The sequence below is a fragment of the Podarcis gaigeae genome (assembly GCF_964106915.1).
Source record: "Podarcis gaigeae genome assembly, chromosome: 16".
Lineage (NCBI taxonomy): Eukaryota > Metazoa > Chordata > Lepidosauria > Squamata > Lacertidae > Podarcis > Podarcis gaigeae.
The window spans coordinates 8250771-8278630 of record NC_139693.1 but is presented as its reverse complement, the minus strand read 5'-3'; the positions used below and the strand labels follow the sequence as shown (position 1 = coordinate 8278630).

The following is a 27860-nucleotide window of genomic DNA, read 5'->3' as shown; positions in this document are numbered from 1 at the left end:
TCTCGCTGTGCCGCCTGGCATCCTGCCAGCGTGGAACTCCACCCATTTCCTAATTTTTTAGTCATGGTGCGGCGGGTGAGCAATTGGTATGACAGAAGACCAGTTTATGTGATTCTTCTCTTCCCTCCCCGCCCCCTCCAGTTTATCAAACTCTCCCGCTTTCCTCATCTCATGCTCTATCCCAGTGATCGCCAAACATTAAGGATCTAAGAATGTACATCCGTGGCTCCCAATTTGTTTGATGCCACACCTTATGGATTCCATGAACTCATCTCCAGCGCCCCCCCCCTCTAAAAGCAGGGTCACGGGTGGCGCTATGGTCTAAACCACTGAGCCTCATGGGCTTGCCGATCGGAAGGTCGGCGGTTCGAATCCCCGTGATGGAGTGAGCTCCCGTTGCTCTGTCCCAGCTCCTGCCAACCTAGCAGTTCGAAAGCAGGCCAGCGCAAGTAGATAAATAGGTACCACTGCGGCGGGAAGGTAAACAGCGTTTCTGTGCACTCTGGTTTCCGTCATGGTGTCCCATTGCGCCAGAAGCGGTTTGGTCATTCTGGCCACATGACCCAGAAAGCTGTCTGTGGAAAAACGCCGGTTCCCTCAGCCTTAAAAGTGAGATGAGCGCCACAACCCCATAGTCGCCTTTGACTGGATTTAACCATCCAGGGGTCTTTTACGTTAACTTTTATGTATAAAAGCATTGTTCAGAATAGTGGTTTGCGCAACCCCCTGATTCATTGAACATTTATTCAAAATCCAATTAAAATTTGTTAGTTGGTTGTAGAATATTTGAAAAAGAAATATCATGGTTGTGTTCAAATGTGGGCAGGATTTGAAGTATAGCAGCAGATGACAAGTGGTAGCTTAATAATTTATAGTTTTTACTCAACTTAAACTACCTCACCAGGTTATTTGTGAGGTGAAAACAGTGAGGAGGAGGACTGCCTTATTTTTCCATGTATAAGACAATGTTTTTTTTTTTTTTAAAAAAAATATGGAACGCTTCACGAATTTGCGTGTCATCCTTGCGCAGGGGCCATGCTAATCTTCTCTGTATCGTTCCAATTTTAGTATATGTGCTGCCGAAGCGAGCACGTATAAGACAATGTTTTTTTTTTGGCAAATTTCTTAGGCAAAAAATGGGGGCCATCTAATTCACAGATTGTGAATGCAGGGGGGCAGGTGATCGGGGCAACAATTGGGCAGGCAGGTGAGAGATTGGCAGTGGGCGACCTCCCCCCAAAAAACTTTTAAAAACCCTCAACAGGTCAATAATTATTGATTTCTTTACAGTGGTGCCCCGCACAGTGGTGCTCCCCCCCTGCCTGCCTTCCGGGAGAGCGGAGAAACGCAGCGCTGCATTTCTCCGCTCTCCCAGGAAGGCAGGCAGGGGGGACAAAGACTTTTGCCCCCCGCCCGCCTTCAGAAGAGGTCCAGGACCTCTTCTGAAGGCCGGTGGGGGGCGAAAGTCTTTGTCCCCCCTGCCTGCCTTCCCGGGGGCTTTTAAATCGCCCCGGGACAGCGGAGAATTCCTCCACTGTCCCGGGGCGATTTTAAAATGCTGGCGGGCAGCAGCGCTGCCGCCCGCCAGCATTTTAAGATCACCCCAGACAGCGGAGAAGTCCTCCACTGTCCCGGGGTTTTTTAAATGCTGGTGGGCGGCAGCGAAGGCTTCGCTGCCGCCCGCCAGCATTTTAAAATCGCCCCGGGAGCGGAGAAGTCTCCGCTGTCTGGGGTGATCTTAAAATGCTGGCGGGCGGCAGCGCTGCTGCCCGCCAGCATTTTAAAATCGACCCGGGAAGTCTCCGCTGTCCCGGGGGCTTTTAAAATGCTGGGGGACAGCAGCGAAGGTTTCGCTGCCGCCCGCCAGCATTTTAAGACCGCCCCGGGACAGCGGAGAAGTCTCCGCTGTCCCGGGAAGGCAGGGGGGGGAGCAAACACTTTCGCCCCCCACCGGCCTTCAGAAGAGGTCGGGGGACAGACTGTCCCTGGACCTGGTCTGAAGGCGGTTTCCATAGGAACGCATTAATTGATTTTTAATGCATTCCTATGGGAAACCGTGCTTCGCAAGACGAAAAACTCGCAAGACGAAAAGACTTGCGGAACGAATTAATTTCGTCTTGCGAGGCCCCACTGTATTTAGGTTAAAACAGATAGAGATCAACTTATACATGGAGGGATCTTATACACGGAAAAATACGGTATGTAAGCCACCCTTGAGTAGGAAAGGTGGGATATAAATGTTAGTGTAAAATTGCTGTGGCAAAAAAAAGCAGCGGATAAATTTAATAAACAGTCATAACAATGCAAACGAAGCAACAAACCATGAAATATAATACAAATAATCATAAAAGTGACCGGTCAAATAAGGACAGAGACAAAACCCAATTCAGTTTGCATTCAAAGGCCAGCTGCTCTCGTTTGCACTTCCTGAAGTAAAACACAAAGCGAAACTCAGCCCTCCTTCGAAATCCGAACTGCCCTGAATTTTGCAACGCAGTTCTTCAACCACGTTGTGGGTATGAAAATGTATACGCTGGGTAAAGTTTGCATGTTGGAAAATGCATACTTTTATTAAAAGAATGTATGAAAATGCATTATGTTTGGGGGGGGTGACTTGCAAAAAACTTGTCTTGCAAATTAGGCAAAATTTGCATTAAAATGCTGGTGAATTTTCATGTTTTTTTAAGAAAAGAATTTGCAAACTGATGTGGAAATGTGGAGAACTGGAAAATGAGAATCAGGCCCCCATCTTCCCTGTGCATCTAAAGCAGTAGACTAACACATTAAGCAGTCATGGCTTCCCCTAAAGTATCCTGGAAGGTGTCATTTGTTAAGGGTGATGAGAGTTGACAGGAGGCCCCCTCCATTCTTTCACAGAGCTATAATTTCCAGAGTTGTCTCTTTTCCCAGCGACCCGAGAGAGAGACTGAAATTGATAGATTATTCCATCTGTATCGGCTCATCAATTTATATAGCTGCATAGGCCTGTGGACATAGAAAGACATACTTCAAGGAGTGTCTGACAGTCTAATAATAATAATAATAATAATAATAATAATAATAATAATTTCAGTGTTTTTTCTGGGGGGACACAGGGTTACGCATACCCCTAAACATTTTGTGAATCTAAAATTTTAAACATTTTTAGTTTCTTCGCTAGCACGTTGAATCGTCAGTTTCGTCGCTACCCCCGATGGCGTCCTCATTTCCTCTCATGGCATTTCCTGAGTCTCAGACGGAAGCGAGCGTTTAATGTGTGAAGCAGTGTGGAATGTGGATGTGTGGTGTTTTGCTGATGAAAGTTTGGCCTCATTGAGGGGCAGTATTTCAATATGAGTAGGAAAATCACTGTGAGCTCTCAAGCTGTGTAATATGAGGCAATGCATGTTCTTTGTACTTTTGCCCATTGATGGTATTTATTTCCCCCGATTTGAACTATAAAATGGTGGTTTTCTTGAGCCAAAATGAGAGTGCCCCTAAACATTTTTTTTTAAAAAAAGGAAGAAAAAAAACACTGATTAAATTAATTGCTTTATTTTGCCCAAGGTAACTCAAAGGGACGCGGGTGGCGCTGTGGGTTAAACCACAGAGCCTAGGACTTGCCAATCAGAAGGTCGGCAGTTCGAATCCCCGTGACAGGGTGAGCTCCCGTTGCTCAGTCCCTGCTCCTGCCAACCTAGCAGTTCGAAAGCACATCAAAGTGCAAGTAGATAAATAGGTACCGCTCCAGTGGGAAGGTAAACGGCGTTTCCATGTGCTGCTCTGGTTCACCAGAAGCAGCTTAGTCATGCTGGCCACATGACCCAGAAGCTGTACGCCGGCTTCCTCGGCCAATAAAGCGAGATGAGCGCCGCAACCCCAGAGTCAGCCACGACTGGACCTAATGCTCAGGGGTCCCTTTACCTTTACCTTTTAACTCAAAGTGATTTACAAACAACAGACAGGCAGACAATAAACCCCAAATAGATAGGAGGAGGCACAAGAAGAAGGGCCTCAGAAGATGATCTCAGGGTCCAGGTCTCATGTGGAGAGAGGTGGTGCTTGAGGTATTGCAGTCCTGAGCCGTCTAAGGCTTTATAGGTCAAAACCAGCACTTTCAATTGGGCCCAGAAATGAATCGGCAGCTGGTGCAGTCAGGCCAGGATTGGTGTCAACCATATTTCCCCAGTGAGCAAAAACGATGATGCTACAGGGAACCAGGCAGAGGGCCTTCTCGGTAGTGGCACCCGCCCTGTGGAAGGCCCTCCCATCAGATGTCAAAGAGATAAACCTGACATTTAGAAGACATCTGAAGGCAGCCCTGTTCAGGGAAGTTTTTAATGTGTGACATTTTAATGTATTTTAATCTTTGTTGGAAGCCCCTCAGAGTGGCTGGGGAAACCCAGCCAGATGGGCGGGCTACAAATAAATTATTATTATTATTATTATTATTATTATTATTATTATTATTACGGTGGTACCTTGGGTTAAGTACTTAATTCGTTCTGGAGGTCCGTTCTTAGCCTGAAGCTCTTCTTAACCTGAAGCACCACTTTAGCTAATGGGGCCTCCTGCTGCCGCCGTGCTGCCGGAGCATCATTTCTGTTCTCATCCTGAAGCAAAGTTCTTAACCTGAAGCACTATTTCTGGGTTAACGGAGTCTGTAACCTGAAGCGTATGTAACCCGAGGTACCACTGTGTTATTATTGCTGCATCTTTGCTGGAAGTGTGTTCCACAATATAGGACCAGGAACACTAGGTGTCCAGCTTCTAGCAGAGGCCAGTCAGTCTGCTGTAACACATGGGACAACAAGCAACACTCATCTGGATTATCTCAGAGACTGAGCCACAGGTGGTCCTTAAAATATGCCCGAGAAGCTCGTACACCAGCCATGAAAGGGAACAATTCCTCCCCAACAGCGCCCTCTTAGAGATCTCCAAATTGCATCAAAAAGTTTCAGCACCAAGTGCTTGTCTTCAACCAGCCATTCCCTTCCCAGGATATTCCATTCAGGTCTCCCTCCCTCTGCCTGCCAGTCTGCATTTCATGTTGACTCCTCACTGGGCTGTTTTGGGTGTAATATAATAATAATAATAATAATAATAATAATAATAATAATAATAATAATTTAGTTACGGTATACCCCGCCCATCTGGCTGGGCTTCCCCAGCCACTCTGGGCGGCTTCCCAAAAAATATTAAAATACCGTAATACATCAAACATTAAAAGCTTCCCTAAACAGGGCTGCCTTCAGATGTCTGTACCCCATCCCTTAAGCATCCCCCCTCGAAACCTAGCCCAAAGATCCCTTCCTCGTGTGCATCGTTGATTTTGGAACCACTGCATTGATGTAAGGAACCACTCTTGCTGAATCCAGCCTGCTGGGGTATCCTGTGGCCCTCCAGATGTTGTTGAACTCCCACCAGCCCCTGCTTATCAAGCATGCTGACTGCTGGGGATGCTGCGAATTCGAGTCCAGCCACAACTGGAGGGCCACAGGTACCCCGGACATGGCTGTGAGCATACAGGGTTGCCTCTGGGTATATGGCTTGGTTCGCCTAACAGTCATTGACAGACATATCCGTTGCGAATTTGTATAAACCACATATAATCATTTCCCAGTAATAAAATCTAGCACTCTGTTTGCGTTGACAGTCCCTAGACAGGAGCCTTTAATTAAAGAGAGTTAACCGATCAGGATTATTATTCTCAGTCTCATTTACCCACCTTTCACCCTAAGGTCCCAGGGCAGGCGACAACAGTTACAACTCAACGTTAACAGTTTAAGGCAGCTTATAATCACAGACATCAGTTGGGTCCTAAAAATATAGACCTTTGTGGTCGGAGACATTACCACTCCGGAATACCAGTTGCCGGTTTTCCACAAGTTGGACAGAATGCTGAACTAAATGGGCATTGGCCTGATCAGGCAGTCTCTCCCTATGTTCTTAGGATTCAGTTTGCCTTTAAGAGCAAGCCCATCTACCCTGATGGCACTGTGGGTTAAACCACAGAGCCTAGGGCTTGCCGATCAGAAGGTCGGCGGTTCGAATCCCTGCGATGGGGTGAGCTCCCGTTGCTCGCTCCCTGCTCCTGCCCACCTAGCAGTTTGAAAGCACGAAGTGCAAGTAGATAAATAGGCACCACTCTGGTGGGAAGGTAAGCTGCGTTTCCGTGTGCTGCTCTCTTTCGTCAGAAGCGGCTTAGTCATGCTGGCCACATGACCCGGAAGCTGTACGCCGGCTACCTCGGCAATAAAGCAAGATGAGCGCCGCAACCCCAGAGTCGTCCGCAACTGGACCTAATGGTCAGGGGTCCCTTTACCTTTAACAATCTACGCTGAATTTTCTGAAAGAGTGCATGAACCAAAAACATATTCTTCAAATCCCTCCTTCTCTAACTTTTGTAGTGCGGTTCCCCAGCCAAGTTGCAAAAAACAGATAATAAAGTTTTCAGGGAAATGCATGCGTGAGTAAAAAGAGCATAAAAGAATGCCTTGTGGAAGGGAGAATTGTTTCGCAAGACGAAAAACAAAAACCAAACCCTGCATATTAGGAGAAATTTGCCCTAAAATCCTGATAAATTATCACAGGGAGTTTTCTTTTAATGCAGACTGATATGGAAATGTGGAGAACTGGAAAAATAACATAGACTTGCCCATTCCCTAACTCAGCTGAAATTAGACAAACCATTGGTGCAGGAGAGGGTCTGTCAATGACTACAACTCATCATGGTGGCTTTATGCGCCCTCTAAATTCAGAGGCACTCAATTTATGGATGCTAGTTTTGGAGCGGGTGGGCAAGCAGGGGTTATGGTCATTCTCATGCCTATCTTGTGTGGGCATCTTGGAGGCACCTGAGAATGTGGGAGGCCAGTGTGCATACAGGGAAGCTTCCATGTGGATAAGGACCGGGAAAGGCACTTGCGCACGGGACAGCTCCATGAACGCATGGGGAATCTTTCTATACTGTGAACCTTTTCTGTGGATAAAGGATGGGAAGGATGCTTTTGTCCATATGGGCAAAGCTCATTTGCGTGCACGAGCAGCCTGCGCTTCAAGTGCCACTGGTCCCTCCTCTGTGCCCACACAAAGCTTGGAATCAGAGGCTGTGTGGATTCAGGAGACGCCCCTGTTGTCATGGTCACCTGTGGCGGAGCAACACCCTCAGGGGTTAAATTCCGGAGCGCATTCCTTTGCCCTGCCGAAATCAGCCTCCTTATACAATACGCGTCTTGGAAATCATTTCCGGCTCCAAAGGAACAGCAGGTTGTCATTCCTGGGCTCTCTCGCACTGGCCTGAAGCCAAAGGTGTTTCTCTTACCTGTCGATCTGGTCCTCTGTCTTAACAGATGCTCCACCTTCCCCCCTCCAGAGGTAGACACATCTTGTTTGTAAATACAAACAAGAACAAGAAAATCTGCAGAAGGGGCATAGAAGAGACTTAAGGGCCTCGGACATAAGATCACCAGATTGATGGACTGGACGTAATGGGTTGAAGGGACTGACATAACCCGTGACCAGGAAAAAGGGATGTTGGATCAGAAAAGTTTATAATCAGAACAATTTCTTTTTATCTTTTGGAATTCCTATAACATTAATGGAATATTCGGAACATGCTGAAAAGGAACCAATTGGCTTTAGTAGAAAGGATTCAAGGAGTAATGTACAAATATGGTTTAAACTTTGAAATTTGAAGGTATTTTATGTGTAAAAGATGGAAAGGATATATGGATTTAATGAATAAGATGGTTAAATCTTTGTCAAGTTAAATCACTTAAATATGGGAAGAATTTGCCGGAATAACAAATTAAAGTGGAATACAAAAAGGGAGGTGTGAGGAGGTCCAAGAAATAAGTAATTGAAAAGATGTAATTCGAGATTTGTACTTTTTTTCTTTTTTCTTTTTGTGTTTTTTTTTTAATGTGTTTTTATGAAATTCTGAATAAATATTATTTAAAAAAGCAAAACAGAGGTAGACACATCTTACTCTCATCGGTGCAAAAGGAGCTGATGGATTTCTGGCTCCTCCTCCACCTCTGCAGCCTCGAGGAAGGGGCTGCCAGATTCATATACCACTTAATTCAAAAGAATATTTCTAAGCAGTTTGCAAGAAGCAAAATGAAATGGACCACTGAGTAGCTCAGTCAGTTAGAGCATAGTGCTGATTACGCCAAGGCTGTAGGTTCGATCCCTGTTTGGGAGAGCTTCATATTCCTGCATTGCAGGGGGGTTGGGATTAGATAAACCTCAGGGTCCCTTCCACCCTACAATTTTATGGTTCTATTCATTTCTATGAAAAGTCCCTGGCAGTTAAGAAATAAAATACGGTATATAACAATAAACACAAAAAAGATAAAGGACAGTAAAAATAGTAACATTATCAAACTTAAGATAAAATAAATCATTTGAAAAATAAACATATATAATGGATTTAAAAGAGAATTAGACAAATCAATGGATGGATTTAAAAGAGAATTAGACAAATCAATGGAGTATCAATAGTAACAATGGAGTATCAATAGTATCAATGGTTACTAACCACAACAACTATGTTCTCCCTTCACTGCTGCAGGGAGCATGTCTTTAAATACCAGTTGCTGGGAAACACAGGAAGGCAGAGGGCCAGTGGCCTGATCCAGCAAAGCTCTTCTTATGTCCATATGTTCTTATAATATTAATGGCCTCTCCACAACAGAGGGGAGTGGAGAGTGGGTCTCAAGACCCAAGGGAGAGCACGGCATGGGGGTTGGGGTGGAGAACTACTGCCACATCTCCTGTTGTATTGCTTCATTTAGCTTTTGTCCAGGTTGCAAAGTGGCAGCCCCAAGTTGGAGGAGCGTTAGTGATAGGGAGGAGTAGTGCTGGGACCAGCTCAACCTAAAGAGCAGGCCCCCACCATGAGGCAAAGTGAGGGGGCAATATGGGAGGCAGAGCATTCAGAGCTAGGAAACTCTAGCACTTCTGATAGTGACAATAACATCTCCATCCCTTGGGAGCTCTCCCAGGTCCTGAAGAGCCTCCTCCTTGCCCCTAATTAAAGACCTTGCTCCAAGACCACCTTCCTCCCTTAGGAGCTCTCCCAGGTCCTGAAGCGTCTCCTCTCCAATCTTCCTCCCTAGAACAGGGATAGGGAACCTGCAGCCCTCCAGACATTGTTGGACTCCAAATCCCACCAGCCCCAGGCAGTCAGGCCAATGGCCGGGGTGCCGGCAGTTTCATTAATAGCATTTTTCTGATGTAGGCTTGGGGGTCAGGGTGGGGAAGAAAATGGAAGGGATAGGGTAGAACCAAGAGGGAGGGTCACATACAGCCAAGATCACTCTTCCCCACCCCTTGACCAATGACACAATGATTCTGCAAAAATTATCCCCTGGCATGATTTGGGTTGGGGGGGGCATTGGCAGGGAGATGCAAGGTGTCACACCCACTTTAAAACACAATTGCAAGAGATTAGGGGTGGCAGAGGGTGAGGAAGAATGAAGGACTAAGCAGATTGTCCTGGGTGCTAATGAGTAGGTGCCCCCCCATAGCCTAAAATAAGAACCAACAATCACTTGCAGCAGCAACACTAGGAGTTGTAGTCTAACAACGCCTGGAGAGTCACAGGTTTCTCAGTCGTGCCCTATAGCCCAAACCTGATGCCTACTTTCCACAGCTGTTGAAATTGTACGATAAAGACCCTAAGAACCCAGGAATCCGAATAGACTGTTCCTGGACTTCAGAAGAACCTGGCTGCTGGTTCAAGTCAATGGCCCATCTAGTCCAGAATCCTGTTCTCACAAGGGCTAACTTCTTGGGGAGCCTGCAAACAGCAACTCCCACCACTCGTGATTCCTAAAAACTGATGTTTAAAAGCACATTGCCTCTTTAGAATATCGGTAGTCATTATGGCTCATTGACAGACTTCTCCATGAATTTGCCCCATCCTCTTTTAAAGCCATCCAAGTTGGTGGCCATCAATGCTTCCTCTGGAAATGAGTCCTCTAGATTAACTATTCACTTTGTGGGAGGAAACTACTTTCCTCTGTCTGTCTGGAATCTTCCAACATTCAGCTTCATTAAAGGTAAAGGTAAAGGGACCCCTGACCATTAGGTCCAGTCGTGGCCGACTCTGGGGTTGCGGCGCTCATCTCGCTTTATTGGCCGAGGGAGCCGGCATACAGCTTCTGGGTCATGTGGCCAGCATGACTAAGCCGCTTCTGGCAAACCAGAGCAGTGCACGGAAACGCCGTTTACCTTCCCACCGGAGTGGTACCTATTTATCTACTTGCACTTTGAGGTGCTTTCAGACTGCTAGATTGTTAGGAGCAGGGACTGAGCAACGGGAGCTCACCCCGTCGCAGGGATTCGAACCGCCGACCTTCTGATCGGCAAGTCCTAGGCTCTGTGGTTTAACCCACAGCGCCACCCCAGCGCCACCAGCTTCATTGGATGTCCACAAATTCTAGTGCTATAAGAGAGGGAGATAAACTTATCTCTGTCCACTTTCTCCACGCCATGTATGATTTTATACACCTCAATCATGCTCCCTCTTCCTTGCTTGTGTTGGTGATGACCTTTAAAGCCCTAAATGGCCTCGGTCTAGTATATCTGAAGGAGCGTCTCCATCCCCATCGTTCAACCCGGACACTGAGGTCCAGCACCAAGGGCCTTCTGGTGGTTCCCTCACTGTGCGAAGCCAAGTTACAGGGGGCAGAGGGCCTTCTTGGTAGTGGCACCCACCCTATGGAACGCCCTCCCGTCAGATGTCAAAGAGAAAAACAACTACCAGACTTTGAGAAGACATCTGAAGGCAGCCCTGTTTAGGGAAGCTTTTAATGTTTGATGCATTACTGTATTTTAATATTTTGTTGGAAGCCGCCCAGAGTGGCTGGGGAAGCCCAGCCAGATGGGTGGGGTATAAATAATAAATTATTATTACTACTACTACTACTACTACTACTACTACTTTGCCACCAAGCAAGCAACAAACAACTGTATCTCAGAGCAAATGCTTTTATTTGAATTGCTGCAGCCTGTTGACTGACGGATTGATATTTCCTGTTATCTTCCTCCTCCTGCAAGCACTCAGAATCAAGGTGTCTTGGTCCCACCCACCCAACTCTCTCTCTCGCACGAGCCACGGCCACCCACCCGTGCCACGACTTTCACTTCTTTCTCCCCGCTTTCTCCCTCTTGATATCCTTGGCCAGCTCCCCAATCAGCCTCCAGTACTCTCCGAATTTCAGCTCCTCATCGTTGTTGACATCCAGGCTCCTCATCTTCTCGTCGAGGTCGCCGACGTCCTTCGGAAGAGGAGGAAAGGAAAGGAAAAGTCAGGGATATGTCTAATTTGTTAATTTGTTAATTAGACAAATTAAAAGGAATTAGACAAATTAATAGGAAGGATCCGAAAACCGGCGGGACCAGAATTTTACCGAAGACTGGAGTAAATTTACGAACTATATGAAAAGTATTTGAGATGATCAGACGACGTTTGCAGGTTTGCAAGAAGTTCTGTGAGGAGTATTGTTGGAAATATTGTAAAAATGGAAAAGGGGAGATGATAAGTTAAGGGAGGTAAAGACAATATAAAATTAAGTAATGCATAAAAAGAGGTTAAGACAGAAGATCATCGGAGGTGCTGATGGAAGTCCAAAAAAAGTGTATTTGTAATAATTTGTGTGGTACATTTTATAATTTGTATGTTAAAATTAATAAAAATGCATTATTATTATTTTAAAAAAAGGAAACGTCATGGGTAGCTGGGGCAGCAAAGACACTGTGACGTTTTGTCACAGGAACCCGCTTGTAAAAAATATGTAAGGTATGGAGAAGACAGTCTGAGGAGAATTCTCTCTCTCTCTCTCATCGTACTCCTAGAGCTCAGAGTCATCCAAGAAAATTGATTGGCAGCCCTCGGTTCAGAACCAACAAAAGGAAACACATCTCCATAACTATGCATAATTAACTTCAGGAATTTGCTCCTGCAAGATCTGGTCATCGCAGCAGCAGGTGTCTCATGTTTGCATCACCCCATGGATGACATGGAGTCTGGTCCAACTTCCCACAAGCAGCAAGTGAGGGGGTGGTCTGAAAGCTACACGCACACAGAGTGAGAGAGCAAAGGGATTCCTTGCACACAGAAATCTAGCAGGTCAGGTAGAAGGTGATCTAGCTGAAATTTATTCCCTGAAGAACTAGTTTTCTACATGCATGGTATTGCTCTTTCTTGGCAGAGTAGACTAGGTTAGTCGTGTTAATTAATTTCAATGGGTTTACTCTGAGTAGGAATAAGAATCCCATATATCTATAGCATTTTTATACCACTTTAGCAGTCGTGGCTTTCCCCCCCTTATATAATCCTGGGAAGTATACAACCTTTCGTTAGAGGCACTGGGAATTGTAGCTATCTTCCCCCCCCCCCCATTTTATTTATTTATTAACATTCTTATATTACGTCGGTAAACATTGTCATATTACATTACTATAATATAATTTCCAACATGTATACAAAAATTATATACAAATTTTATATACCTAAAAAGAAAATGAAACCCAAAAAAAGAACAAAGGGGGGAAAACAAAAATTGATTGATGTTGGAGTGAGACTGAGTTGAGAAATAAGATTAAGAGCACATATTGATATAAGAATTTATTAGATAGTATATAAAGAAATATACAATAATAAAAGTACATTCATTTGTAAAAAAGAAATATACAACGGGAAAGACAGGAAGTCTAGTGTGTTGGTATGTGTATGATTTTTGGGAATTATAGCTATCTTAAGGTATCCTAAAATCTCTCAATAGCCTTAACAAACTACAGCTCCTAGGATCCTTTTTTTATTTTGTGGGGGTGCCTTAAATGTATAGTGTACACATGGGACTATCACCCCATGGCTTAATGTAGAAAATCCAAGGGAGCAGGGGTCATATCCATACCATCAATTGAAATCACATTTATACCACTTTTAAAAGTCATGGCGGTTTCCTCCAAAGAATCTTGGGAACCACAGTTTAAGGGTGCTGGGGGTCATAGCTCAGGGTGGGATCTCCTAACATCACCCTTAACAAACAGCTGTTCCCAGGATTCGATGGAGGCAGCCATGACTGTTAAAGCGGTATCACAGTTCTTTGAATGGCTACTACAAGTGGAGCCAAGCATTAGTCATTACTCAGAGTAGACCTACTGAAATTAATGGATGTGACTAACTTAGGCTCAGTGGGGTTGCTCCCAATCTTCGTCCCACTCAGAAAAGATCCCCGTTGACTTTAATGTACTGGACTAACATAGGTCCATTATTTCCAGTGGGTCTACTCTGAGCACAGTGGCTGCTCTCAAATAGGCTCGCTTTTAAAAGGGACACGAATCAAGGCCTCATGAAAATCCACCAGCGTTTTAACGCACGTTTCTCCCAATGGACACATGCGTGTACGCAACGTTGCCTAATACATTTTTGCAGAGCACACATTTTTCTATGCAATTTTAGCTAACACACATACACAAACACAAACATCTTTGCAAAGCAATTTTCCTGAATACAATGCATTTTTCTATCTTATTTTCACTAAGAGACGCATTCATACACATCTTGGTGTAAAGGGCTGTGCTAGAAAATGCATTGCAAGATGCAGAGAAGGGTGAATTTTGAAGGCAGGCTGCATTTAAGTTATTGATTCCGAAAGGACGACTTAGGTTCTCCTCAAATTGCGACAGGAATCAAATATAGTACCTCCCCTGTCCTTAGACATTGAGACTGCTGCAGTGCCAGCTCCTCAAAACTTTTGCAATCCTTCACCTAACCTACTGGAATGTAGCACAGGAGTGAATCCCTCCACTCTTGCCAGAATCAGACCATTGAAGAAGAAGAAGAGTTTGGATTTGATATCCCGCCTTTCACTCCCTTTAAGGAGTCTCAAAGCAGCTAACATTCTCCTTTCCCTTCCTCCCCCACAACAAACACTCTGTGAGGTGAGGGAGGCTGATGCAGGGATTTACTGACCTTTGGGTCCTGAATCTGGGTCAGGAGGTGATTGGAGTTGTGGGGGCCTTTGGATCTGGAGGAGCCTTGAAACATGATTTGAGATATTGTATGGACCTTGGTTCTAGCTGTGGAGAGTTGACTGGCCCATCGAGAGGGAATGGGGGCATGGTTGGGTCCGTCCCCCCCCCCCGAGACTTGCTCTTCAGCATTTTCAACATCAAAGAATATGAAGAAGAATTGCAGAAGGGACTTGGAAAAGATTTAAGAGCCTCGGACAGAAGATCTCCAGGTCTTGGCAAGGGGTTGGACTCGATGGCCCTTGTGGTCTCTTCCAACTCTATGATTCTATGATGAACTATATGGAATGGACGGAAATCCGAGACCAGGGAGAAGAGATTGTGGTAGAAGATTGGGGAAGTTTAAAGTTTGTATATAGAAATATTGTAAAATTAATGAGTGTTTGAAAATCGTTGGACTGAAACTTTATGGCTTTAGCAGAAATGTTACAAGGAGTTAAGTATAAATAAGTACTTTAGTATTAATGGAAAATAAGGTTAAAAATATGTTAAGATATTCATAATGATAAAAATAGAGAAAGATGGAAAGGTGGAAAGGCTGAAACAAGTAACAGAAGTGGAATACAAAAAGGGAGGTGAGAGGAGGTCGATGAAATAAGGGAATGAAAGATAGAGTAATGAAATGGCATGCTATATGTTTTTAAATTGTTGTTGTTTTGTTTTGTTCAGTTTAGTGTTAAGGTTGTGTTTTGTATTGTTTTTTGTATTGTTTTTTCTTTTGTTCTTTTTTCTTGTCTGCTCTATTTCGTCTTTTTCTCCTGCCTTTTCTTTTCTTTTTTCTTTTCTTGTAAGTTTGAAAAGTAATAAAGATTATTTTTTTTAAAAAAAAAAAAAGGTGAGTGGGGCTGAGAGACTTCAGAGAAGTGTGACTGGCCCAAGGTCACCCAGCAGCTGCATGTGGAGGAGCAGAGACGCGAACCCGGTTCACCAGATTACGAGACTACCGCTCTTAACCACTACACCACACTGGCTCTCCCATTGGTTCGTCTGGCACAGTATTTCCAACACTGACCAGCAACTGCCTTCTGGGGTTTCAGGCAGGGTTCTCTCTCAGCTGTTGGAGACTAGCTGGATGCAGAGGAGAGGTGGGAGGCAGCAGCTGGAGAACCCCCAAAGGAAGATGGTTGGAGCCAGGGGACTGGTGGTGGGGGGGTCAGAAGGAAAAGACTGGGAGAAGAATGTGTTGGAAGCAGAAGATGCAACAGGGTTTAGTGAGCAGGAGGGTGGTTCATGGGACATGGGTGGCGCTGTGGGTTAAACCACAGAGCCTAGGACTTGCCGATCAGAAGGTCAGCGGTTCGAATCCCCGCGACGGGGTGAGCTCCCGTTACTCGTTCCCAGCTCCTGCCAACCTAGCAGTTCCAAAGCACGTCAAAGTGCAAGTAGATAAATAGGTACCGCTCTGGCGGGAAGGTAAACGGTGTTTCCGTGCGCTGCTCTGGTACGCCAGAAGTGGCTTAGTCATGCTGGCCACATGACCCGGAAGCTGTACGTCAGCTCCCTTGGCCAGTAAAGCAAGATGAGCGCCGCAACCCCAGAGTCGGCCACGACTGGACCTAATGGTCAGGGGTCCCTTTTAGGTCCCAACCTCTTAGGGTGGTTCATAAAAAACTTTTTTTAAAAAAAATCTCTGCTCCAAAGGTCTTATCTTACTACACTAGGGATTATATAGCTATATCTGAAATTTCATGCTTATCAGTTAATATCTTGACCCTGCTCCACTGAATTGAAATTTCAGCCTTCACGACATAGGAAAACGGCTAAGTAAACAGCTATTTTCGTGGAGGAGGGTCAATATATTAACTGATATGCATGAAATTTCAGATATAGCTGTATAATCCCTAAGATGGTAAGATAAGACCTTTGGAGCAGACTTTTTTTAAAAAAAAAAATTATGAACTGCCCTAGTGAGCAGGAAGAGGCTGTGGCAGAGAGCAGTTCAGAATCAGAGGCAGAAGCAGAGGCTGGAGAGGAGGGAGGGGGCAAGCGGCAGAGATGAGATAGGCGGATGAAGAAGCCAAGGAGTCTCCCCTCCTGCTGTGGCCAGCTTCCCTCCCTACTGGTCTCCCAGGACCAGGAGGGGTGTGAAGAGGGAGTAGCAAAGACAGGCACGTCGACTGAGTCTCAGATTGGTAGGGGAGAAGCAGACTTAGGCAACTGTGGGCAATCTCAGTCCCCTCAGCTGCCTCATAGGGGGCACGAGTTGCTGTGCTCGCTAGGCCTGGCCTCCTGAGCAGATCTTGTTTCCCTAACGCCATGTGATTTATTGCTGACCTGCACAGGACACCATCCTGACTCTAATAATGCCTCCTGCTTGCTTGGATGGAGGATTCATGAAGGGAGGTGCAAGTGAGTGTGCGGGAACCAGTTTACTCGGCAAAGGTAAAATCCGCACTCGTTACTCCACTCACTGTTGCCTCTGGTCCCTGCCCAACACTGCACCAGGCCCTGGAAGGCTGCTCAGAAGGGAATGTGGCTCTCAGGCAGAAAACTTTTCCCTGCAGAGCATCTGGGACATTCATTGAGAGGCAGTGGGTCTCCAACTTGTCCTTCAGCAAAATGCTTTCGGCCTAGCCCTGCTTATCCTGATTTTAAAATAAAAGTCTCCCCCATCCTCCTGGTCTTGCGCCCTATAATTTGTGTCGTCCCCCCTACCCTACCTTCATAAGGTTCGGGAGCTGCTCGTGAACAAGTTCCTTGAACTCCCCAGCCGTCAGAGTCCCCTTCTTGCCCTCACGGCCCGCATGTGTGAAGAAGATGTTGACGATCTTCTCGATGGCTGCCTCCAGCTCTGTGCATTCGCTGCTGGCCATCTCAGGACCGAGGAGTGGTGAGTTCCTTCCTTTCTCGCTGAGGCTGTGGCTCAACGGATGGAGAGTGTTTTTATAGCGACGGGCTGTGTAAGACGGGCTCTGTGAACAGGGGAGAGAGGCAAGGTGAGGCAGTCAGGAGGAAATCAACAGGGGAAGAGCAGAAGGAAAGTTGTCAACAAAGCAGCAAAGGACACAAGAAGAACTAAGAGACCATATAACACCGGTCTTGAAAGACCTACATTGGCTCCCAGTACGTTTCCGAGCACAATTCAAAGTGTTGGTGCTGACCCTAAACAGCCTTGGTCCAGTATATCTGAAGGAGCATCTCCACCACCATCGTTCTACCCGGACACTGAAGTCCAGCACTGAGGGCCTTCTGGCAGTTCCCTCATTGCGAGAAGCCAAGTTACAGGGAACCAGGCAGAGGGCCTTCTTGGTAGTGGCGCCCTCCCTGTGGAACGCCCTCCCACCAGATGTCAAAGAGAACAACAACTACCAGACTTTTAGAAGACATCAGAAGGCAGCCCTGTTTAGGGAAGCTTTTAGTGTTTGATGTATTGCAGTATTTTAATATTTTTTTGGAAGCCCCCCAGAGTGGCTAGGGAAGCCCAGCCAGATGGGCAGGGTATAAACAATAAATTAGTAGTAGTAGTAGTAGTAGTAGTAGTAATTTTTTTCTGTTGTTCTGCTTTTTTTTATTGCTATGTCTTTTTTTTTTTTAACTGTCAGGGTCTTTCCATAGCAATATTTTAAATGAATGGAATCATAGCTCTGGCTAGTTAAAACGTCGCCGTCAATCGACAACAACGAGAGAGACCAACGTCACTTGTTGCTTTGCCAAACGAATGTGCCATGGGCCGGTCTTTCAGCTTTTCATAGAATCACAGAACGGTAGAGTTGGGAAGGATCTTGAGAACCATGTCATCAACCCTCTGCCATGCAGGAAACATCCTGCTGTCCCATGCAGGGATCGAACCTGCAACCTTGGTGTTATCAGCACCACGCTCTAACCAGTTGAGCTACCAGTTTGCGATACTGCCTAGAGGCAAAGGAGAAAACATTCCAGAAGGCCTGTAAACGCCACCTTGCTAGCCAAGATAAACCCAGGACCAATTGTCACTTGCTGCAAGAACAAGATCACGTCGTATGTGGTGGGAATGTGGTGGGTTAAAAATTTTTGGGAAATGATATATAACGAATTGAAGAAAATGTTTAAAATAACATTTGTAAAAAGAACCAGAAGCATTTTTGTTAGGGGTTGTAGGACAAGACCTGCCAAGGAAAACAAAGAATTTATTTGTGTGTGCTACAACAGCGGCAAGAGCACAAGGATGGAAGAATGAGGAAACCTCGACAAAGGAACAGTGGCAAGAGAAACCGATGAACTATGCAGAATTGGCTAGTAAAGGTAAAGGGACCCCTGACCATTAGGTCCAGTCGTGACCGACTCTGGGAAGTATTTAAAAAGACAACCAAATGAATTGGACTCCTTGGCGGGTTTTGAATAAACACACACAAATTTAGTGATTGATAACATGGTAGATAGATAATATAAGGATTTTAATAATTTTATAATATGCAGAGAAATCAGAGACTGAGGTAAGTCTTGGGGGGAGGGTTTGATGGGGAATGGGAAAAAGAGGGAAAATAATGAATATGATATGTTTTGATATATTGTTATGTTGAAATTGTTAATAAATTTATTTTTTAAAAAGAACAAGATCAAATCGGCTTATTCACGTGCTTGGGCATATACTGTATTTTTCGCTCTATAAGACGCACCAGACCAAAAGACGCATCTAGTTTTTGGAGGAGGAAAACAAGAAAAAAAATATTCTGAATCTCAGAGGCCAGAACAGCAAGTGAAAGCAGCGATCCCTCTTGCTGTTCTGGCTTCTGTGATAGCTGCGCAGCCTGCATTCGCTCCATAAGATGCACACACATTTCCCCTTACTTTTTAGGAGAGAAAAGGTGAGTCCTATAGAGCAAAAAATACAGTATCAGTTGGCTTGCTTGGGGTGCTTAGCAAGCTGGGAGAAACGAGACCTCTCACACTGATTGCTGCCAGCTACTGCCTTATTTGAGAGATGGATGAGAGATAAGCTACTACCTTATCTGAGAGAGGGATGAAAGCTTCTACCTTATCTGAGAGATGGATGAGGGATAAAGTACTACCTTATCTGAGAGATGGAAGGGGGCCTCTAAGCCAGGGGTGAGTTAACTGGATTATTGGTGCCTGTTTACGTAGTTTGCTTTGTGCATAAGTAATGCTTAACATAATAGCAGTGAGGCTATTATAGGTGTGTTGTAAGCTTACACTTTCCTGTAATAAAGCACTAGAACTGGCCTTTCTGGCGTTCTCCCATCCTCCTTCAGCATATCTGCATCAAGCAACTCTCACAAGCCCTTGACCTTTCTTTTCTTCTCGTGAAAACCTATCAGCATATTCGCTCAAACTTCTCCCGATGTTCGCAATCTTCTTATGCACCTATTTGCAACGTTCCCCAGTAGAATGCATTTGTGGCGGGTTAGTTTCACTAAGAGATCCATTTCTTTAACGCCAGTCTGTGCATCGTTACGCATGTTACTCCACGAAAGAAACTGGATTGCAAAATTCAGAGAAGTGCAGATTTCATAAAATGGCTGTGTTTCCATTTGTGAATCATTTTGGGATGTGGAAACTAGGATTCCTCTTTAAATGTGAGCTGAATCACATCTCTCCCAACCAACTCTGACTGTGGTTTGATCCTAGTACATTTCTGCAGGACATTGTATCCCCAAAATATTAGAAAGTGGTCAAGTCCCAAGGAGAAGGGAACTGGTTGTTAAGAGGGCAAGAATCTCGCCTCCCTCTGTGGAAATTAGGAACTAAAAACACCACTGAACAGAATTAACAGTAAGACATAACAATGCGCACGTCAGTTGTATCTTTCCATCCATAGATTACTCAATTGCATTGCGCTGCACGCTGACTTGGAAATAAGCCACCTCTAACTCAATGAGGCTTACTTTTGGGTAAATGTGAGGAGGTGAATCCAGTTGCACGGATGTGTGGGCCGGATCCTATGGATGCCCTCTTGCAAACCAGTCCTGTTGAATTCAGGGCGAAAGCATGGATAGGATTGCATCACTTTCCTCCCGCAGAAACTAAAGCACTTCTAAACGCGACTTTGGGGTCAGGGAAGACACTTTCCCCTCCGTCCCACAGCCCTGCATTCTGGCTCCCCATACCACACCAGCTAATTGTCTTAAAAGGCAATTAGATCCAAAATAGGTGACCACTGTCCAATCTGGCTGGTCCTTACGCTGGTTAGCTGGCTGGACTGAGAATTAACAACACCCTTTAAAATGTAAGAAAAGCCCTCCTCAGCGAGAGACCCAGGAATCTCCCAGAAACCCACAAGCAAGGCATGGAGGCAACGTTCCACGTTGTTGTTTTTTGCAATTTGTCTTTAGCTCCTGGTTTTCAGGATACACTGACCCTGAATTTGGAGGCTCTGTTTTGCTGGCAATGTTTTAAACTTGTGTGCCACAACGATAGAGAGATAGATAGATGATAGATGATAGATAGATAGATAGATAGATAGATAGATAGATAGATAGATAATAGATAGATGGATAGATAGATGATAGATAGAGATAGATAGATAGATAGATAGATAGATAGATAGATAGATAGATAGATATAGATAGATGATAGATATATATAGATATAGATAGATAGATGATAGATAGAGATAGATAGATAGATAGATGATAGATGATAGATAGATGATAGATAGATAGATAGATAGATAGATGATAGATAGATAGATAGATAGATAGATAGATAGATAGATGATAGATAGATGATAGATAGATGATAGATATAGATAGATGATAGATAGATAGATAGATAGATGATAGATAGATAGATAGATAGATAGATAGATAGATAGATGATAGATAGATGATAGATAGATAGATGATAGATATAGATAGATGACAGATGAGAGAGAGAGAGAGAGAGAGAGAGTTCAATAGATAGATATAGGGCTCATCCACACTTCTGCTTCTGTCATGCTCAATAAAGCACAAGTCCAAGCTGTTTTCCCCTTGCCCTGCTCCTTTCCAAGGAAAAACCCACTCTTTAGAGCCAGATCAGAACAAATGGCAATCCAGGGGAAACCCGAATGGTCACCTCTGTTGTATCTCTGACCAACAGCAGACCTCAAGGGATCTTGACTCCCTCGATAGGGAGGTGGACTTCAAAAGCCAACCCCAATTCTTATAACAGCCGTTTGTTCTGATTGAGCATTAAAGAGCAGTTTTCCCTGGGCAGGAAGCAGCGGGACAACAGGAAATGTGGGTATGCCCTTACAGACACACGTCTGTGATTCTATCTAAGCTAGTGGCTACGAAGCACATCTTGTGGTCTATTTTGGATTCTGGTGTGTCATGTCACTTCCACGTGACTGGTTTATCCAGCACTCATCCTGATTTGTTTGCACAAAGTTTGCCGGGAGGTTAGATGCCCAATGCTATTTATTGAGCATTTCGTTCTGATTCGTTAGACGACGTTGTGTCAATCAACTGCAACCCAACGCGCTCTCTCTGGTGGATTTCCCCATCACTTTCCTTCCTGCAACAAGTCCAGGGTGGGGTGGGGGAAAGTGGGTTTATGCAGGACTTCCCAATCAATTTTAATTGCCCAACCCAGATTCGCCAGCACATGATTGGATCTCATTGGAAAACAGCATCTGTCTGGAAGTGCCCTTCATATAATACAGTGTTATAACAAGAGAATAGATACATGTAGGTAGATAGCTGAATGGACAGAGACAGACAGTGCAGTCATTAACATATTTACTTAGTGTATGTATCTCCCAAAGTTCACTGGCTCTCAAGTCAAAGTGCTTAGAAGAAGAAGAGTTTGGATTTGATATCCCGCCTTTCACTCCCTTTAAGGAGTCTCAAAGTGGCTAATATTCTCCTTTCCCTTCCTCCCCCACAACAAACACTCTGTGAGGTGAGTGGGGCTGAGAGACTTCAGAGAAGTGTGACTGGCCCAAGGTCACCCAGCAGCTGCATGTGGAGGAGCGGAGAGGCGAACCCAGTTCACCAGATTACGAGACTACCGCTCTTAACCACTACACCACACTGGCTTTCCCATTGGTTCGTCTGGCACAGTATTTCCAACACTGACCGGCAACTGCCTTCTGGGGTTTCAGGCAGGGTTCTTTCCCAGCTGTTAGAGACTAGCTGGATGCAGAGGAGAGGTGGAAGGCAAAAGATGGAGAACCCCCAAGGGAAGATGGCTTGGAGCCAGGGGACTGCTGGTGGGTGGTCAGAAGGAGAAGGCTGGGAGAAGGATGTGTCAGAAGCAAAAGGTGCAACAGGGTTTAGTGAGCAGTAGGGTGGTTCATGGGACGTGGGTGACGTTGTGTGTTAAACCACTGAGCCTCTTGGGCTTGCTGATCAGAAGGTCGGCGGTTCAAATCCCAGTGACGGGGTGAGCTCCCATTGCTCGGTCCCTGCTCCTACCAACCTAGCTGTTCCAAAGCACGTCAAAGTGCAAGTAGATAAATAGGTACCGCTCTGGAAGAGAAGTGTGACTGGCCCAAGGTCACCCAGCAGCTGCATGTGGAGGAGCAGGGAATCGAACCCGGTTCCCCAGATTACGAGACTACCGCTCTTAACCACTACACTGGCTCTCATTAGGATCGCATTGCTCACTTGTTTCTTAAACGTAAGAGCAGAGGAGGAGTCCTATGGGATCAGACCACTGGCCCATATAATCCAGAACCCTGTTCTCACAGTGGTCCTCGCCCCTGCTGCAGCTTCCAGTAACTGGCGTTCAGAAGCACTGCTGCCTGTGGAGGCAGAGCCGAGCCATCGTGGCTAAAAGCCATCGATAGCCATCTCTTCCTCCCCCATGAAAATTTCTCTAATCCTTTTTCTTGAAGCCACCCAAGTCGGTCGCCATCGGTCACTGCCTCCTGCGGGGAGTTCCACAGTTTAACTCTGCACTGCATGAAAAAGCCCTTCCTTTTATCCGCTCTGACCCTCCCCACATTCAACTCACTTCAAACTCAGGTGTTATGAGAGATGGGGAAACGCTTTTTCTCTGTCCTTGTGCATCATTATATAAACCTCTCTCGCGCCACCTCTTACTCATCATTTCTCCAAGCTAAAAAGTCCCAGAGGCTGTAATAATAATAATAATAATAATAATTTATTTATACCCCACCCATCTGGCTGGACTTCCCCAGCCACTCTGGGCTGCTTCCAACAAAATATTAAAATACCGTAATGCATCAAACATTAAAAGCTTCCCTAAACAGGGCTGCCTTCAGATGTCTTCTAAAAATCTTTCCTCATGGGGTGGGGACTCACTCCAACCCCCTTGATCAATTGTGGTTGTCCTTTTCTGAGACTTTTCCCATTCTACAATATCTTTTTTTGAGGGGAGGAGAACTTCTTAAACCTCTGAGCTTATCTCAGAATCTCACCAGTACAGTGGTACCTCGGGTTAAGAACTTAATTCATTCTGGAGGTCCGTTCTTAACCTGAAACTGTTCTTAAACCTGAGGTACCATTTTAGCTAATGGGGCCTCCCGCTGCTGCCATGCAATTTCTGTTCTCATCCTGAAGCAAATTTCTTAACCCGAGGTACTATTTCTGGGTTAGCGGAGTCTGTAACCTGAAGCATCTGTAACCTGAAGTGTCTGTAACCCGAGGTACCACTGTACCTCAAACAGACGACCCTCCTCTACTGCTGATTTTTCTAACACACCTCAATGCATGCATGTAATCCATGAATGAAATGGTGGCTTGGATGGGTGTTTTCAAGTGATTCATCGCCTCCCAAAATTCTTTTCGTTAGTCAGCAGACTTTGCACTCCCATAACTGCTCTGCCCCATATCTCTCCCTCTCTCTCCCACACACACATGCACACCCCATGACCAAGAAAGGGGGCCCAGCCTCTGTCACCACCTGGCACCGTGCCCCTTCCCAAGGATTGCCACTTACCCTGAAGACGGACGCTTGCAAGGATAATGTCAGTGGGGGAACAGGGCGGTGCTTTTTATACAGCTGTGGGCAGCCAGAATCAGGGGAAACAAGGAAGGGGGGGTTGTTCAAAGGATCAGTGCTCCATTAAGCTAAACGACTTTACTGGTGTACGGTTTCTCTTTCCACAGACACCGCCCACGCCCGGACGTCCCCCCCCCCCCCCCAGGCTGCAGCCCGCACTGCTACTGACACAGGGCATTGCCTTCCTGGCTTGTCAACAACAACCCACAAAGCTTAGCAGCCAGCCTCAGCCCTGCCCAGCCATCCACAAACAAACTTTCCTTTTGCAAGATTTGGCATGCAACCAAGGAAGGGCTGGGAGGGAGGGGGGAAGAGCCCCCAACAACAACACCTTGTGTGTGGGGGGGGGGTACAGGCTTCAGAAGACACACAAGGGTTTGTGTTACAGACTCTCTGCCGGGGCCTCGGGATGAGTTAGCAGGGAAGGCGGTGGAAGCCCTCCAGGAAAATGTATTTCATGAGCTGACTCACTCGCTCAGCCACCGTTTGCAGAAAAACACGACTGGCCGTCGCTCACGCTGGGACATTTTTTGGGGGGAGGGGTAGTTTGATTTTGATTTTGGCCAGGAAAAGTAAACAGGATTCCCTAGCAAGGTTTGGACTTGATGCCAGGCTCGGACAGGGTGACCTAGCGAGGTTTTGAATTTAAGTCAGGCTCAGACAGGAAGATCTAGCAAGGCTTGGATTTAAGTCGGGTTTGGGCAAGCATACCCTCCAACGTTTCTCCGATGAAAAGAAGGATGTCCTAAGGAAAAGCAGGATCTTCCAGGATCATATCAGAAACCGGGACAGCTTCTCTAAACTGGGGACGTCCCTGGAAAATAGGGGCACTTGGAGGGTCTGAGACAGGATGATATAGCAAGATTTTGAATTTAATTCAGGATCAAACAGTTTGATCTAGCAAGGCTTGGATTTAAGTCAGATTCAGTCAGGACGATCTTGCAAGATTTTGAATTTAAGTCAGGCTCAGACAGACTCAGACAGGAAGTTTAGCATTTATGGGAGTTGTAGTCTAATAATCGCTGGATAGATGCAGGTTCCTTCCTGACCCCAGGTGTGCCAGTTTTCCACTGAGGACCAGGAAATCACAGCATCTGATTATAGGGGTTCTGTTTAATCATTCAGATCTCTCCAGATCACAGATCTGCACTCCGAATGAATGTATGTGGAACATCGCCTCTTTCTCTTCAACATTCAACAGTTAAAGGTAAAGGGACCCTTGACCATTAGGTCCAGTCATGGCCAATTCTGGGATTGCAGCACTCATCTTGCTTCATGGGCCGAGGGAGCCGGCGTACAGCTTCCAGGTCTAGTTGCCAGCATGACTAAGTCGCTTCTGGCAAACCAGAGCAGCACACAGAAATGCAGTTTACCTTCCCGCCAGAGCGGTACCTATTTATCTACTTGCACTTGTGCTTTTGAACTGCTAGGTGGGCAGGAGCACGGACCAAGCAACGGGAGCTCACCCCATCGCGGGGATTTGAACCACCAACCTTCTGATCGGCATGTCCTGGGCTCTGTGGTTTAACCCACAGCGCCACCTGCGTCTCATTCAACAGTTACCAATGGATTAAAGTTGACCACATGAATGATACATCGATCCCCACCAACAATCAGCTGGCATTTTGTGGCCACTGAGCATGCTCAATTCTTGTTTTGCTGGAGGGTTTATTGTTTGTTTGTTTGTTCCCCTCCCCTTAGCATTTCTCCCTAAAAAGATTTCAACATCTGTAAACCTCAGGATTCCCCAAGCCAGTCGATATCTCCCTCTTGCAGAAGCATCCTGCCATTTTCATGACTTAACCATCAGCGATAGAAGGAATTATGCATCATGGAACGCTTGGTGCGGAAAATATTTTTATTTTGTAGAAGTACCAGTGCCTGGCTTCAATGCCCAGCCCGTTAGAGATCCACAATATTTACCAACCTTCCCAAGGATGGGGTGGGGGACGACCCCCACACACTCATCCTTTCCTCACTGCCTCCAGATCTCCCTTTTCTAAACAATAAATTGATTGATGCTAAATTGCTATATTATCACAATTCCAAACTGTTTTATATATCAAACAGCCTTGTTTCCTAAGAAGAAAACTGCACAAGAACGTGGCAACACGAGAACAGGCTTCTCTGCAGTAGCTTCCCGTCTGTGGAATGTTCCTTTTCAACCAGGCCTTTGGTTGATTTGATTGACACCATATGCCCTTTTAAAATGTAGGGGGGTTTTGGGGAGAGGGTGTTATTGGGTTATTGTTTTTATTTTGATTATATATTTTGTGGTTTTGAGTTCTGGTTTTGTTCTGTGAGCTGCCCTGAGACCTCTGGGTTCAGGGCGGAATATAAATTCAATAAATGAATCGAATGAATGAATGAATGAATGAAAAGAAAACAAATGAAGCAGAAAGTGGGGGAAAGAAAATGGCATGTGGGAGGGGAGGAATAATATAACAAAAAAGGCTATAGCGCCATGAGATAATACAAACATTTACATTGTCATTCCAGAAAAGGCTCACTTTTCAACAAATGTGTTTTCTTGAGTATTACATATTACATACACCACCCTTCTGAGTAATACCCCTCCCCACCTTCTCACTATATAGAAGGGTCTGGTAACTTCTGTTTCAGTGTATCTGAAGAAGTGTGCATGCACACGAAAGCTCATACCAAGAACTAACTTAGTTGGTCTTTAAGGTGCTACTGGAAGGAATTTTTTTTGTTTTATCGTTAAGATAGTTTGCCAGGTTTTCCTTAGCCAATCAGATATGGGGATGGGGTTATATTTCTGTTTTTGTGCAATATACTGTTTTGTTGTCGTTAGCAGCACCGTAATCAGCAGCACTTCAGTGTTAATGACCTCAGAGCGAAGTATCAAATGGAGAGTTATTTTTCAATGTTCTCGAATGACGATGCTAAGCTGCAGCTTTCCCTCGCTCTGACTCTGCAAGCTCATAATCTCTTCCCCAAATCCACTCACATTTAGTTCAGTCTACAGCAGTCACTTACCTGCTATTGGGAAAATGCGATCACCGACCCCCCACCACCACACACACAAACACAAACACACAAACACTCCTTGGCTCCTCCCCAGGCCTCCTCCAGTCCTTCCTGTTTTTGAACACTGCTTTAGCACTAGCGGTGCAAGTTCAGTCCAATATCTTACTGGTTTATCCTGAGCAGCTCAATTTGTTATAGACTGCTTTGGGAACGGGAAGGGGTTCAGAATGGGCAAATCCGTTCCTCCTTTCCCCCAATATTCAGTTCAGTTTTCCACACCTGCACATCAGTTTGCAGATCCACCCACTCCCCCCCCCCCAAAAAAAGGCCTTTATGAGAATTCATCAGCTTGAATCGAAGAATTTGTTTTTTGTGCATGACTCCTGGCATACAACAATTTTGCATGCAAATTTTTTGCATTTTTGCAAAGCAATTTTCGGTAATACAATGCATATTTGACATGTGACTTTTTTGTATGCATGACTCAGCTGCAGAATTGCACTGCAAAAGTACAAATTTCAAAGGTCGGCCACAATTCGATTCATGCATTGCTTCAGGTGAATCAGTAGGTTTGACTTTAAGTTCGAACCAAAACAATTTCCCCTCCATCCCTATACCTGACCACTGGCTGTGCTGGCTACACACTCATTCTAAATGTAGACCAATGTGTCCTACCTTCTAGACCAGCACAAGAGGCAGATATCAGAAGGAAGGGGGAAAGAGGCAGCGGTGGTACAGTGGTTAGAGTGGTCAACTAGGACCCGAGAGGGAGATTGGAGTTTGAATCCCACCTCTCAGTCATGAAGCTCACTGGGTACGATCTCAGGCCCAGCCCACTGCCTCTCAGCCTAACCTACCTTTCAGATGGCATGGAGAGTGGTACAGTGGCACCTCAGGTTACATATGCTTCAGGTTACAGACTCTGCTAACCCAGAAATAGTACCTCGGGTTAAGAA

General features: G+C 45.4%; 1 protein-coding gene across 1 annotated transcript; it reads right to left on the bottom strand.

Annotated features, from left to right (window-relative positions):
- Window positions 1-10963: 10963 nt before the first annotated feature.
- Window positions 10964-24013, bottom strand: S100A13 (S100 calcium binding protein A13). Its single transcript, XM_083716209.1, has 3 exons — window positions 23851-24013; window positions 16686-16937; window positions 10964-11267 (listed from the first exon to the last, which is right to left on the bottom strand). Exons 2-3 carry the CDS (start codon window positions 16836-16838, stop codon window positions 11130-11132), a joined length of 291 nt encoding a protein of 96 aa, XP_083572335.1. The 5' UTR covers window positions 16839-16937; window positions 23851-24013; the 3' UTR covers window positions 10964-11129.
- Window positions 24014-27860: the final 3847 nt, after the last annotated feature.